The sequence below is a fragment of the Watersipora subatra genome, chromosome 6, assembly GCF_963576615.1.
Source record: "Watersipora subatra chromosome 6, tzWatSuba1.1, whole genome shotgun sequence".
Taxonomy (NCBI): Eukaryota; Metazoa; Bryozoa; class Gymnolaemata; order Cheilostomatida; family Watersiporidae; genus Watersipora; species Watersipora subatra.
In genome coordinates, this window is record NC_088713.1 from 43,552,645 (window position 1) to 43,566,741 (window position 14,097).

The 14,097-nt window shown below is 35.8% G+C and overlaps 1 protein-coding gene across 2 annotated transcripts in view; it reads left to right on the top strand.

Moving 5' to 3' along the window:
• LOC137398678 (uncharacterized) overlaps positions 1-4,427 on the top strand; it is a 42,837-nt gene extending 38,410 nt beyond the window's left edge. For both annotated transcript variants that reach the window (XM_068084862.1, XM_068084863.1), the window contains 2 exons: positions 1,145-2,071; positions 3,270-4,427. In XM_068084862.1, coding sequence (XP_067940963.1) covers positions 1,145-2,071; positions 3,270-4,180 — 1,838 coding nt within the window. In that variant the 3' untranslated portion in view covers positions 4,181-4,427. The remainder of the gene's footprint in view (positions 1-1,144; positions 2,072-3,269) is intronic.
• The last annotated feature ends 9,670 nt before the right edge of the window (positions 4,428-14,097 follow it).

A 14,097-nucleotide genomic window follows, 5' to 3' on the forward strand; every position in this document is an offset into this window, starting at 1 on the left:
AAACCTCAAATATCAATGAGTTTAGGCTCTAAAGGCCCGTGCACACTATCGCTCAAATCGATGATTAGCTGTGCGATTGACTGCAGCGATGGGCTTCTATGATGACACTTTGCGATGAGCGGCCAACATAATCGTTGCTAGCGACGATGTGATGGACTTTTAACATGTTGAACTTTGACACCGATGATTGCAACTGTTAGCATCTTGATTGGCTGTTTTTTGACTGCATCCAATTTCAGATATGTTTCCGCACCGAAATTGGCTAACAGACTTTTTAACAGACTTTTGTATGATCTCTATTTATATTAGTATATTTTGTTATTTTTAAATATTTAATGGTTAAATAAGTCAATTGTGAATAGCTGAGATAGGTATTTATTGAAAAATAATGATGTTTTTGGTTGTTTTCTGATCACTATCTCACTCATGCGAAACTGCGCATTTCATTCAGAGATCATATAGCATTCATGAAAAGGATTTTCCAGGGTTTTCCATGGTGTTACGGTGGTTTCGACTGAGTGAGATAGTGATCAGAAAACTACCAAAAACGTCATTTTTTAATAAATACCTATCTCAGCTATTCACAATTGACTTGTTTAACCATTAAATATTTAAAAATAACAAAATATACTAATATAAATAGAGATCATACAAAAGTCTGTTAAAAAGTATGTTAGCCATATTTGGTGCGTCAAAATACTTCCCAATTTCGATAGTTATGAAGATTTGTGTCAATTCATATTCAAGCATGGCGATGAACTACACTCGCTGATGAATTGCATAATCGGATAATTAAAAGATAACAAAAGGACTCGTGATATCACCAATCCAATTTCGTAATTTCTAATTGGTTGTTGATTAGCGATATCCTACAGCTAATCTCTCATGGTGTCTACACCTTATCGTTGGTGATGATGTAAAAACAGCTAATCGTTGCAGTCCATCGAACATCTAAATGTTGGTTTGAGCGATTGTGTGCACGGGCCTTAATAGTTTCTCAAACCTGTCATCATACGTTAAACAATTTGTATGTTGTGGCTATTCTAAGTAAAGATTTCACTATATGTCACAGAAACATACATCCTTATGTACTAACAGTTGGTTCCCTCTATGATAATGCTTGCATTTTGCTTATCTTTTGAAGAATTCCCCATCAGTACAAGCTCTAGTAATCCACTGGGGAGCATTGCGATGGAACAGGAAATGGACAATTTTCAGAAAACCGATGAGCATGAACCAATAATAAATTTAACACAAGAATATGGTTCTACTCTGCCATGGACCCTTCGCAATCGTAGATGGATCTCCGAAGAGACAGAGGAGTTGATTCAACAGGCACAAGGTCAACACCCAAACTCTGTTTGTCGTGTATGCAAGGCTGTACTCTCCACTTTTATTCGCCTCAAGGTGCATGCTCAACAACACTATGTAAACTTTTTCTGTCCGTGTGGAATGCATAGCTATACAAGAGACATTGTTAGCAAGCACCAAAAATATTCAAACTGCTATTATGGAAAGTTATATGCGGTGGATAAGGAGAACTATCCAGCGTTCTATGAAGCGATAAAGATGTATATTGAAAGTGAGACAGATAAAGCTAAACTAAGTGCGGGATTTCCACCCTGCAGACCGTCCCGACGGAATCTTGCAAAAGGAATACAGAAGTATGCGTTAAGACCATTATCAGTAAAACTGGAACCCATCCCCATTTCGGCCGACACTCTAGACACAAGAAAAAATGAGTCTTCAAATAGTCTAGTTGAAGCATCCAGTGAACTTGGCCAGAACGATGGCAATGGGCTGTCATGTCTTAATCCTAATCTCACAGATGAGTCTCATGGGAGTTCTCAGGAAACCGCAGAGAAATGTCCTTCCGTAAATGAACCCGAGCTCGGCGGTTCAGGTGTCTCAGATTCACTAACTTCTTCTGCAATACAACTAGCCTCTGATAAGGCGAGTTGTCACAGTCCTAGGCACTTCTCAGAAAGTTCTATCAGGGAAAACAGTATTGACTCTGCAGAGCCTACTACCACCAAACTGAGGAAAGTTGAGGATGGGATGAGCTCTACAGGTAATGGTCTAAACACAAACGAGCTAGTTGACAAAAGGCTTCATACTGCACACTAAAGGCCTGTGCAAACTATCGCTCAAATCAACGATTAGCTGTGCGATAGACTACAACGATTAGCTGTTTGGACATTATCGCCAACGATAAAGTGTACGTACTATGAGCTGTAGGTGACAGCTAATCAACAACCAATTAAAAGTTACAAAATTACATTGGTGAAATCGCAGGTCCTTTCGTTATTTTTTAATTACCTGATGATGTAGTTCATCACAAGCATTGTTCTTCGCCATGTTTTCGAATCTAAATTGACACCAATCTTCACTACTGTTGAAATTGAATACGGTGGATGCTGTCAACAAAAAGCCAATCAAGATGCTAACAGTTACAATCATCGGTGTCAAAGTTCAACATGTTGAAAGTTCATCGCATTGTCGCTAGCAACGATTACGTTGACTGCTTATCGCATTATAATGTCATAGCAGCCCATCGTTGCGGTCAATCATACAGCTAATCGTCGATTTGAGCGATAGTGTGTACGGGTCTTAACAATGTAATCATTTCACTTTTTGACTGATGGCTCATTGCCGAAAATTCCAGACCAATTTTTAAAATAGTTGGATTAAATTTATTTGGTTGATCCATACAATGCTCTTTCCATGTTGGGTTCTCTTTTCTCTAAAAGAGTCATTCAGCGTAATCACCTTTATCTTTTTGGCTCAACAGAGACAAGTTAGTTTGTTCCGTTGGCGGCTTTTTAATAACTTCTAGTGGTTAACTAAGTAATATTGTTTGGCATTTGCTACCACGGGACCTAAAGACTTAGTTACCCATTTGTACTCAAGAACCTGAAGTTTTTTTAAAACTCCAAGCGTCATTTGTTAGATATTATTTTAGGTTTAAAATCAAACAGCTGCTCAAACTTTCCATTCTATGTTGAACAATTCGTATGTTGAAGTAATTGTAAGTAAAGATTTGATAGTATATCACAGAAACATGAATCCTTATTCATTTTGAACCACTGCTCGCTATGGTGATCTTTGTATATCCAATGATAAATTTTAATTTTAACTTTTCATTACCCGAGCAATGCCAGGCATTCATCAATTTTTTATTAATGAATGCTATTAATTTTAATTTTTTTATTACACGGGCCATGCCGGACATTGATCTAGTTGATTGATAAATGATATTAATTTACCAGGTAATACAACCAAGGAGGGGGAAACAGACATTTTGCAAGGAGCTGATATGCATGCAACAAAACCAACAATCGATTTAACACTGCAGAACGCATCTATTCTGCCTCCGGACCTTGACAAACTTATGTGGATCACTCAGGAGACAGAGCAGCTGATCCAACAAACTTGTGGCCAGTCTCCAAACTCTGTTTGTCTTTTATGCAAGGCTGTACTTGCTAATTTTGCTCGCCTCAAAGTGCATGCTCAACAGCATTATGTAAACTTTTTCTGTCTATGTGGAGTGCATAGCTATGTGAGGGACAACGTTTGTAAGCATCAAAGGAGGGCAAACTGTTTTTTTGGAAGGATATATGTAGTAGACAAGGAGAACTATCCGGCGTTTTATGAGACGGTAAAGATATATATTCAAAATGAGACAATTAACATTAAACTGAGCACAGGTTTTCCTTCCTGTAGACAAACTCAACTAAATCCTATTCAAGCAAAACAGGTGTTTAGGATGAGACCTTCATCTTTGAGGTCTATGGGACCAGTTAGAGTGGCACTCAAACTTAAAAACAGGGCTGGATATCGATTGACTGGTCTTAGACGTCATCATGAAGATAAGACTCGAGAGAGACATCAGGGAAATTCGGAAGAAATGGCTTTGCGAATGCCAAGTCTCGCCAGCGGAGACGCTCTAGTTCCACCAGAACGAACCTCTACGGGACATTTCCTGTTAGACCGATGTAGTGATAACTCTGTTGACTTTATAGAGCCTATGGCGAAATTGAAGCAGATCGAAGATAAGATGATCGGTATAGGCAAAGGCCTAAGGAAATTCCGTTCATTGGTAGAACAGATGGAGGACGAATTTCAGGATGTGCAGACCGAACTTAGGCATTACCGGGAGGGACTCTCAAACAATAAATAGAAGAGAAAGAATGAAGAGAGTTTTAAACTCGTAAGAGAAATTAGTAACGATAGCTTTTCTGGTTGTATGCCAATTTGAGCCTGGACTTTTTGCCATAAATATTTAGGATATAGCTTTGGAAACCCTGTTTTCTTATAGGCAAGGAATGCTTGACCTGGACGATTAGTTTAGGTGCAACCCCGCTTTATTAATCGGCTTAGCATTTTTATTTCTTCTCTTTTACATTTTTCCTTTTTGCAATATAATATTTACAAGTATTATGCTACATTTACAAACAATTATTTCATTTTTTGGCCTGTGCTACTGTAACAGTACAGGAATTTATTTATTTAGCAATGGTTTATGAATAAATCGGGCTCCTTGTTACTTTATTTACAAATATCTCTATAACTACTCATTTCCTTTCATAAAATGACCTCGTTATTATTGTGTAACGATCCAGCATTACATCATTTGTTAACGATGAACTTACACAAATTTTTCGTTGATCTCATCAGAAAGTATCGCAATTTTTCAATCATTTGCGATTCTTTTTGATGTTTGAGATGATCCAATTGCTAGGATGTTTTAAGATTCAAATCAATAAAACTTGATCGCGATTACAAAGCTCAGACAAGAAATATATGCTAAATTACGCCACTCATTGATATTGTTGCGATATTTAATATCGGCTATTGCGACCAAGTTGAAGCATTGCATCTATCTATTCAGTCGGTCTTTTTGCAAATACGGATGTAATAATCCCACTTTCGATTGATCTAGAGTGAGACGTTACAGTCGTGATAAAGGTTGATTGGTTCTAATCTTAAAACCTCCTGACAATAAGTTTACCTCAAACATCAAAAACAATTGCAATTGATAGAAAAATATTAATCTTCTGGTAAATTCTACAAAAACTTTATGTTAATTCATTTTTAAAAGTAGTCTTGAATAAGCCTCATACTTCTATAAGCTGTTGCTTTCAGGTCTTCACCTGTACATAGACACTTTCCTAATGCTTTTGGGAAAATTATAAAACCATAATTATTATTAAAGACTTATTCTTTTGATTTGGCCTTTTCTTGTTATGTAGTCCAAAAGCACATTTATGAAAAAAATTTGTGTTCATGTAAATTTATTTTTACTAACTTATTTCATTAATTCGTAAAAATATAACGAAGTAAAAAATAAATGGATTTATAAAAAAATTTATTTACACGCACACTTTTATAAAAAAATTGTATGCGCTTGTAAATTTTTTACTAACTTATTTCATTAATTCGTAAAAATATAGCAAAGTAAAAAATAAATATGGCTACAGTATTGATTAATACGAAAAGATAAATGAAGCCCAATTCCTACATAATAAGTTACGATGAGACCCACATGTGTAGTAGCCCTGCAGCTAGCCGAGGTGCTGCGCCCACAGAAGTTGACATAATTTGACAACGTAGGCAACATTCACCATTCCACCAAAATTAGAGATTCAGGCAAGTTTTGATTAATTCAGATTTAGCTATGCCTTCTCATCTGTGATCCCCACTGTGATCGCTGCAATACTACAAACATTAGTTTTAGTAGTGTTATGTTTTTTTCTTGAAAGTTGTTATTTACCTATTACAATTGAATTGAGTTATTATAAACCTTGGCGCTTTATTCATTCATACCTAAATATATTGTTTTGCATATAATAGTGTTTTGTTGGAAATTCATAACTTTAACCAATTCATAGGATTGTGAGTGAGGTGATCTCACTGGTTATATATGCGGTTCACAATCTTGTAAAACCTATAAGAACATGCCAGCAATATTCCAATATAATCTTGTTTAATAATTATGAATGCAATAAAATATGAAAATTTTCTATTGTGTGTTGTATCTACAATAAAATTTGTTTATATAAAAATGAACAATATTTATAAAAACTAAACAATTATTTATTTATTTTTTTTAAATTACGAAAAAAAAACTGTTTAAATTTTTTTAAACAAAAAAAAGCAAATAAAAATACAATATAATATGGTATAATATAGTAAAATAAAATAGTATAGGCAACTGAGCTGTAATCTCTAGTAAAAAATACCATAGTATAATATTGACAACTAAAATCTGGCTGCTTATTATGGAAGTCTGTGAAACCTAACGATATGAGTAAAAAAACAGTATATCTAGCTTATGACTCAACGCTGGCTGCTACTGGTTAGCGCCGATCAGGTCATCCTGAGTATAGGCTTCAGGAATAGTACAGCGCATCACATTGCCAACTGCAGTGAACTGCAGATGCCAAACCAATGGCTATGGGCCTATCAGGCTAGCTAGAATATTATAAAACACCACACTATATTATTGCATTTTTTTACTAGTGAGCTTTTTTCAACCTTGAAAAAAGAAATTTCTTTTTCACAGAGCAGAGCTGAAATTGTTTTTCAATTTTGATCTGTGGCTTCAGACAGATGCCCAGACACGGCTCTTATAGTGAAGAAAAGTATTCTGAAATGCTGGAAGGCTGTCAATTAATGTGTGTATCAGGAAGCCAAGCCGAATATCATATGTTCAAATCCATCTCAATGCAGCCTTTTTTCAACTGTGGCCCAGGACAGACGTATGCACATGGCTATCATTATAGTAAGTTTTTCTTTTTTTCACACTTTCTTAGTTGGCATGTTGCAGTTCTTTTGATTAGTTTGCTCTGTAGCTAGGAATCATTCAGAGCTTTTAAATAAAGCTTTTGAGCTTTATAACTCAGCCATTTTATTGCATTTTACAATAACTTTTGACATTCATTTGTAGGAATAACTTGAGCACTTTCAATACTTATCGAAGTCCATTTCTCTATGACACTCATTTACCAGGATTACCTTCATCCTCATGGTCGAAAAGTGGAGATGTAGAGGTACAAGAAGAGGTACAATGGTTAACCAAATACTATCGTTTGGTGTTTCTTGCATTCCAGTTGTCATGTCATGTGATGACTGAGTTATCCATTTGTACTTAGGAAATGGCGATGTTTTGTTGGAGGTGCTGTATATCAGTTTGGGTCAAAAAGTCAGTCAAAGTTTTCGTCGCTTGTTGGACAATTTGTATACTGAGATGGTTGTAAAAATTTGGCTTTTCTCCTTTCTTCGCTTCAGTCTCTATCTTACGAAAATTGTGGACTTCTGGTGTGTTGCATACTTACCCATTAGTTTAGATCGTATTTCATACTGCCCAAAAAATACAGTTGATTTTTTTGTTCAATCAAGCCGAGGTTCTTTTTGTTAGCAGTCTTCATTTTCTTTCAAACCAATGCTGAAATCAAACTCAAGTTTGCTCAGGTCAGTTTTGTTGTAGAGAAAGTGGCATAGCTTGTTGTTAACAGTGTTAAATGTTAACAGCGTTAATTGTTAACAGTGTTAATTGCGGGTTTGAGAAATACCAATAATGATTATTATATACATATAAATTTCTCAAAGTATTTCCGTGTGTCGTATGTCTGTCTGCATTCCGGCTATAGTTATTATTAGAATAGCCTAGCCGGGCAACAATGCTGACACAATGTCATTGCCTGCCGGCATTTGAAGCTTACTAACTAGGTTAGTGGAATTATCCATTGGCAATGTGCTTGGCAATGGCCTGACACTTGCTGGAGAGTTGCCTGCCAGCAAGTGGTAAGCAAATCTCATCACTTCTCATTATTTATAAGCTGATTTTTAATGCCCGGGCAACGCCGGAAGGCACAGCTAGTATACATATAAATCTCAATGTTTTTCTTTGGTTTCTCCTTTGTTAGTCTTTTGTTTTCTGTCGTAGCTGTGTGTGGTTACTATATCAATTAAAGTCTAACAATGAAAAATCCGCACTGAATTTGAACTCGATGATTGCAATCACTAGTTTCTAAACACACACATTTAACCTTTAAACCTTCTAAAAGCACACATTTAACCACAAGGCTATGCCATTCTTATGCTGGCGGGATTATTTGATTATTATACCAAACTAGCCAAATGTCCAGCATCGCACAGGTATTAAAAACAGCTTATAAACAGTGACAGGCAATTTAGTTGCTTGCCATTAGCCTGGCACATTGCCAATGACTAATTTGAGGAAGCTCGGATCAGTATTGTCAAACTTACTAATAAAAGCCATCAAAGCAGGCTTTAATAAAGTTGTGTAACACAGAGTGCTAGAGTGCAGAGTGCTATTTTAATGAACATAACCACTCATATCGCCTAATGAATGCATTGCATCAATTGGCTAGGTTATCGCCTGGTGAATCAGGAGGTTTCCGAGATCAAATCCAGCACGCAGCGAATCTTTCATTCCTAGACTTTAATAGCGATAGCTGGACACACCAACCGATGGACTTTGAGATTTATACCGATAGATTAAAAACAACCAGAACCAAAAAAATTTGCGAAAAAATGACTCCACTACAAACTATCTGATGTTTATCTACAGTGGTGATACAAATTATGGAACCGCCTTTGAGTTTTAGTACATAATGCGCTGTAATGGCTCTCATATTATTTATATTCAGTCAAGATATGAAAGTTATATATCATTAAAAAGGAAATTTTATCAGCTGTCGCATTGTTTAATTTTTTTCTGCATCCAAACCTAATTCCATAGCTAGTGCAGTTAAAAGTGCAACTAATCAGGGTGTCTCATAACAAGTCATTTTTTTCAAAAACAGTAGTCTGGTGAATGATGTCTAGAATTTCCAAGTTCTTTGATCTGCCCAGTTTAATAATCATCTAAGACAACAATTGCATTGAGTGAGACGTTGTGCATTATGCAACATAACCCAAATAGTATTGAAAAGTCCTCCTGCTCTCAATAAAAGTCATTCTAATAACTTCATCATCATGCCTCAACATCTCACGAAAGAAAAGCGTGCTGTAATAGTTCACTTTCATCAACAAGGGAAACCGCAGAGGGAAATTGCAAGAGAGGTAGATTGCTCTAAGAAAGGTGTATTTACAACAATCTGCAGATGGAACGAAACTGTTCAAGTTGAAGAAAGGGCTGGTAGGAGAAGGAAAAAGCTAGCAACAGATCGAGGAACCGGACGCCTAGTGAGACTTTCTTTGGACATTTAACCAGGCCTCTGCTAGCCAAAGAGTTAAAAGAATCAACAGGTACAGAGTTAGCACCATCAACTGTTCGCAAATCATTGATAGATAATGGCTTACGAGGCTGTAAAGCTCGTAGAAAACCTTTGTTATCATCTTGACAAAGAAAGGCTCGTCTACAATGGGCAAAAGATCATGTGAATTGGTCACCAGAAAACTGGAGAGCAGTATTATTCAGCGATGAGAGCACACTTACTGTGCAAAATCACTCTGGTAACAACTATGCAAGAAGGAGACCTGGTGAAGAGTTTAAACCAGAATGTATTTTACCTACGATAAAGCATCCCACCTCAGTAATGGTGTGGGGTTGTTTCTCCGCTGCTGGTTCTGGTAGATTACATTTTGTTGATGGTATGACGAATGCAGAAAAATATTGTGGAGTACTACAAAGTGTGAGGATACCATCTGCTAGAAGTCTGTTTGATAGAGAGTGGCTGTTCCAGCAAGATAATGCTCCATGCCACACAGCCAGAAGAGTAAAGAAGTGGTTTGCTGACAATAACGTTAACACTCTGACTTGGCCTACTCAGTCACTAGACCTTAACCCAATTAAAAATTTGTGAAGCAGAATAGGCAATCTCGTAACTAAAGACAAACCATCTAATAAAAGGAGATTGATGGAGCTTATTGTGCAATCCTAGCATCGAATAGTGACACCTGAAGAGCTTCAGACGCTGACAGATAGTATGCCCAGGCGCTGCCGAGCAGTGATTGACAACAAAGGCTGGCCAGCCAAGTATTGATCATCTTAAGGACCAAAACAGCTCTTTTCAAAGCTACAAAACCCTGTCTTTAAGTTAATTTACAATAACAGCCATTTCAAAGAAAAGAAATATGTTATTTTATGACTTTTGGTTGGACACTATTTAATAGAAATGACAACTGCACAGTAACTCTCTGACAGCTTTCAGTAAACCTGTAATAATATTTTTATAGAATATACAATGTGGTTTTAATTTATGTTTATCAAAAAGCCAACATTATGACGATTCAAATTATATATAATTTTTTATAGTTATGTAAAATTTTGATTGTAGAAAAAATAAATACAACTCAGAAGTCATTGCTATGTAACGAAAATTAGAGGCGGTTCCATAATTTGTATCACCACTGTACATGTACAGACGGTTCCCTACTTACGAACATTCGAGTTACGAACAACGGTACATACGAACGCATGTGCGTTGTTCGTAACTCGATTAACTTTCGAATTATTTGTTTGAACTTTATTTGAACTTTACATACGTATTGTAAAGAGATTTGCCGGTCTTTACTTGGCAAGATCTCTACTAATAAATAAAGATAAGAGAGTGCTTGTAATTAATTAAAGTGCTTTTAATTAGCGAAGGAAATTCACCAGCCGAGGAGCATACGGCTATCTGCTCTGCTCAACTAAATGGGCGCACTCATTTATATACAATAATATCAACCGTTCCGGCTAACGGCAAACGGTAAGAACACCGGCTAACAAGGTGAATGAATAGGACCGCTAGCGCGTTGGTATGACAACAATCTAAGTGACGATAAGTGATAGTGTTATGACGGTATATCAGATATAACAATAGCATAACGAGTGAGACAACGATATAATAAACGGACAACACATACAAAAAATAAGACAACAACGATAAGTGATAGCATAACGATTAAAACAACAATGTAATAGAAAGGACAAGACATACAATAAGGTAAATAAGAAATGCAGTGTCATGGCCCGGCGTCCACCAAAGTATTATTTCCATTTTATTAAATATTTTTTCTCAGTACAAACCAATACAGGTTAATTATACAAGCCTTAAACATACTTATATAAACCTTCAATATACTTATATAGGCCTTAAACATAAATTATAATACAAAATATAGCACAGAAGCAACTTACGAACAAATTCACCTTACGAACAATCGTCCGGAACGTAACGCGTTCGTAGGTTGGGAACCGTCTGTATATAGAAAAGCAGTAAGTATTATATTCTGCGATTGCAGTTACTTGCGTAAAGCTGCATCTATAAACAATTAAAGCAAGTAATAATGGAACCATAGTGATGCAGTTTTTGTCTATTCATCAGGGTGTCAATTCATAGCATGCATAATTCTTAGCCATGCCATTGAAATATTTAGCATCTGACAAGCTTTTTTAAATGTTGTAGTTGTCAGCACAACACAGATTCCATAGGTTTTCACGGTGAGATGATAACTCCATACAATCCATCATCTGTATTTTGTCGCATGCCTCAAGAGTGTTCCATATAAAAGAAAGTTGGTATTTCTCAGCTGGTAATTCAGCCTTTTATTTGCATTTCATCAAGCTAAATGCAATTATTAGAGAAACATGTGAAACATGCCCTCAAAATGTCCCAGTTAATAGATACAGTGTTTATAAACACGAAATGTGACCATCATGAATACCAGAATTTACTAAAGATCTCTACATTCACCTCTACATTTACATCAACCTCTACTGTAGAACATCTTTAAAATAGAGTAAAGCTAAAGTTATAAAATTAAACTAATTTTTAGGCTAGGTTTTGAGATATCAGTGCTCAAAGTGGCAGCCTTACAATGAAGATGAAATAGACGCAAAAGGAAAATAGACATAGTTTTATTGAATGCGTGAAGTATATTGGTGAAAATATTTCGACAAAAAGGTTGCATGAAAGTGTAAACAGAAAAAAATCATGTTCAACTACGTCCCATTTGAGGCATTTGGGAAAGGGATTCCAACCTACGGCGTTTTTGTGATGGCTGCAATTAATTGTTCGTTTTTTAGCTTTTAAGAGCCTGTAATCACATTTCCACATATTTTGCACTTACAACACAGCAAAGTAAGACATGGTGAATCTTTTGGTACTAAATAACTGTGATATGAATTTTGTTGCAAGTCAACTTTTAAGGGTTTTCAAAAAATAACCAGATAGCTGTTGTTGTTAATAGCATTTAAATATGAATTCATAAGCATTATGATTTTGCGAATTAGCTTTTTGAAATCTTAAAGTGCATTATGATCATCATTTGGTCTCCTTCAGGCTTATTATGTGACCAAAGAAATAAAGAAATAGAAACAAAGCTAACAAAAATGTTCAAAAAAGCTTTTGGTTCAAATGAATTTGACAACAGGCTTTTAGACCATCAAGCTATGTGGCCACCATTTTGTGCTGACGTTGAAATCAAATGCAGAAACTCAGTATTAGGAAGTTCTACAGAGGTACCTGTACAGGCTGTCATCCAGCTTTGGAGGATGACAGCCTGCACAGGTTGTCATTCTTTATAGCTTTTGACTGTGCTGGTCGATGTCTGCATCTTAACTTGGTGAGTAACACCATTGCGTAATACGTAGATGTAAATCCAGTGTTGTCACCCATCAAAAGAGAAAAAAGCTTTGTCTGAAAGTCTTTTAAATTCTCATGGCACATTCTCTTCAAAATGACAAAATAGTTGATGTTTTTTTAACTCAGCTGGTCAATCTAACAATTTATGGTTGAGAAACGTTGAGAAGTTAGTTGATTGTCATGCCAGTCTTTACAGATTAAAAGAGCAGCAGCAGCAGCTTTCGATTATCCAGTAAAGTAATTTAATAGCTAATTATTTAAGTAAAATTAATCGAATCCTAATAACATTATTATGTTTTAATTATTTTTATAGCCGAAAGGAACCGTTTGGGTAAATTATGTATATTTTATATCTAATATATTATATGTTGTATATATAATAAATATATATACAGTCAAACATGGATAACTCGTCCACGGATAGCTCGAACACATGGTTAATTCGAACATTTCCTTTGGTCCGTTCCCACGTAATGATAAATTGCTATAGATAACTCGAACTCAACACTGTTAATTCGAACTGTTTTTTTGCCCAACGGCTACCGAAACGGTTGTTATCGCTTTAGAAAATCACTTTATTCAAAGCCATAGAGGTAAACTTCATCTTTTCGTAATTCATAAGCGTCGTTATTACCACCATCGGCAAAATATTTTTGTCAACGACTTTTCTAAAAGTTTGGTGAAATTTGATTTATACTGCGATACGATGAATAGCACGGGCTAACTGGGTCACGCGTGCAAGGATTTTCGCCACGCACATACAAAACAAAAATCGCATGTTGTTTTTGTTTTGTATGTGCGTGGCGAAAATCCTTGAGTGCGTGGCGTAACCCAGCTAGCCCGTGATGAATAATTTTCCGACGTTGATTCCGTGTTGAATCAACGTCGGAATGTTGAATGTTTAAATCGTCTTAAAAATTCTTGTAATTAAACGTATACGTTGTCTGAGCTACAAAAAAACTATTCATCGTTTGACCTAAACACAGAATACGTGTGTACATTCAATAAGTATCTATTAAAAAAGCGTGAGTGATATAGAATGTACCGTAAAACCTCGTAAAACTTTTAATTGAACTGCCTCGGAGTGTTGCTCTTAACGAATCCCAGATAAAGTAAGGTAATCTTTCCATAAACTTCAAGAAAGATTGGCAAAATTGATCGTGGGTAAACCCCAAAAGAAAAAAATGTCTTTTCTTTTGAGCATTTCAACAACGATCAAGTTTTGCCAATGCCAATCTGAAAAACGTCCTGGCAATAACATCACCTCAAACAACAAACCAATCTCAAGTGATAGAAAAATCTCTATAGGCCTGCTTTTTCATGAAAACGTTTTAAACTTTACATTAGAAGCATTTAATTTGAAACAAGCCATTTGTGCTTTTGATTTATATTATAGTTTGTATATGTACATGTATCTACTAATAAATAAGTAAATATATGGACTTGTGACAGTGCTCTGATAACTTGAACGCTCTGATAATTCAAACACTTTTGCTCG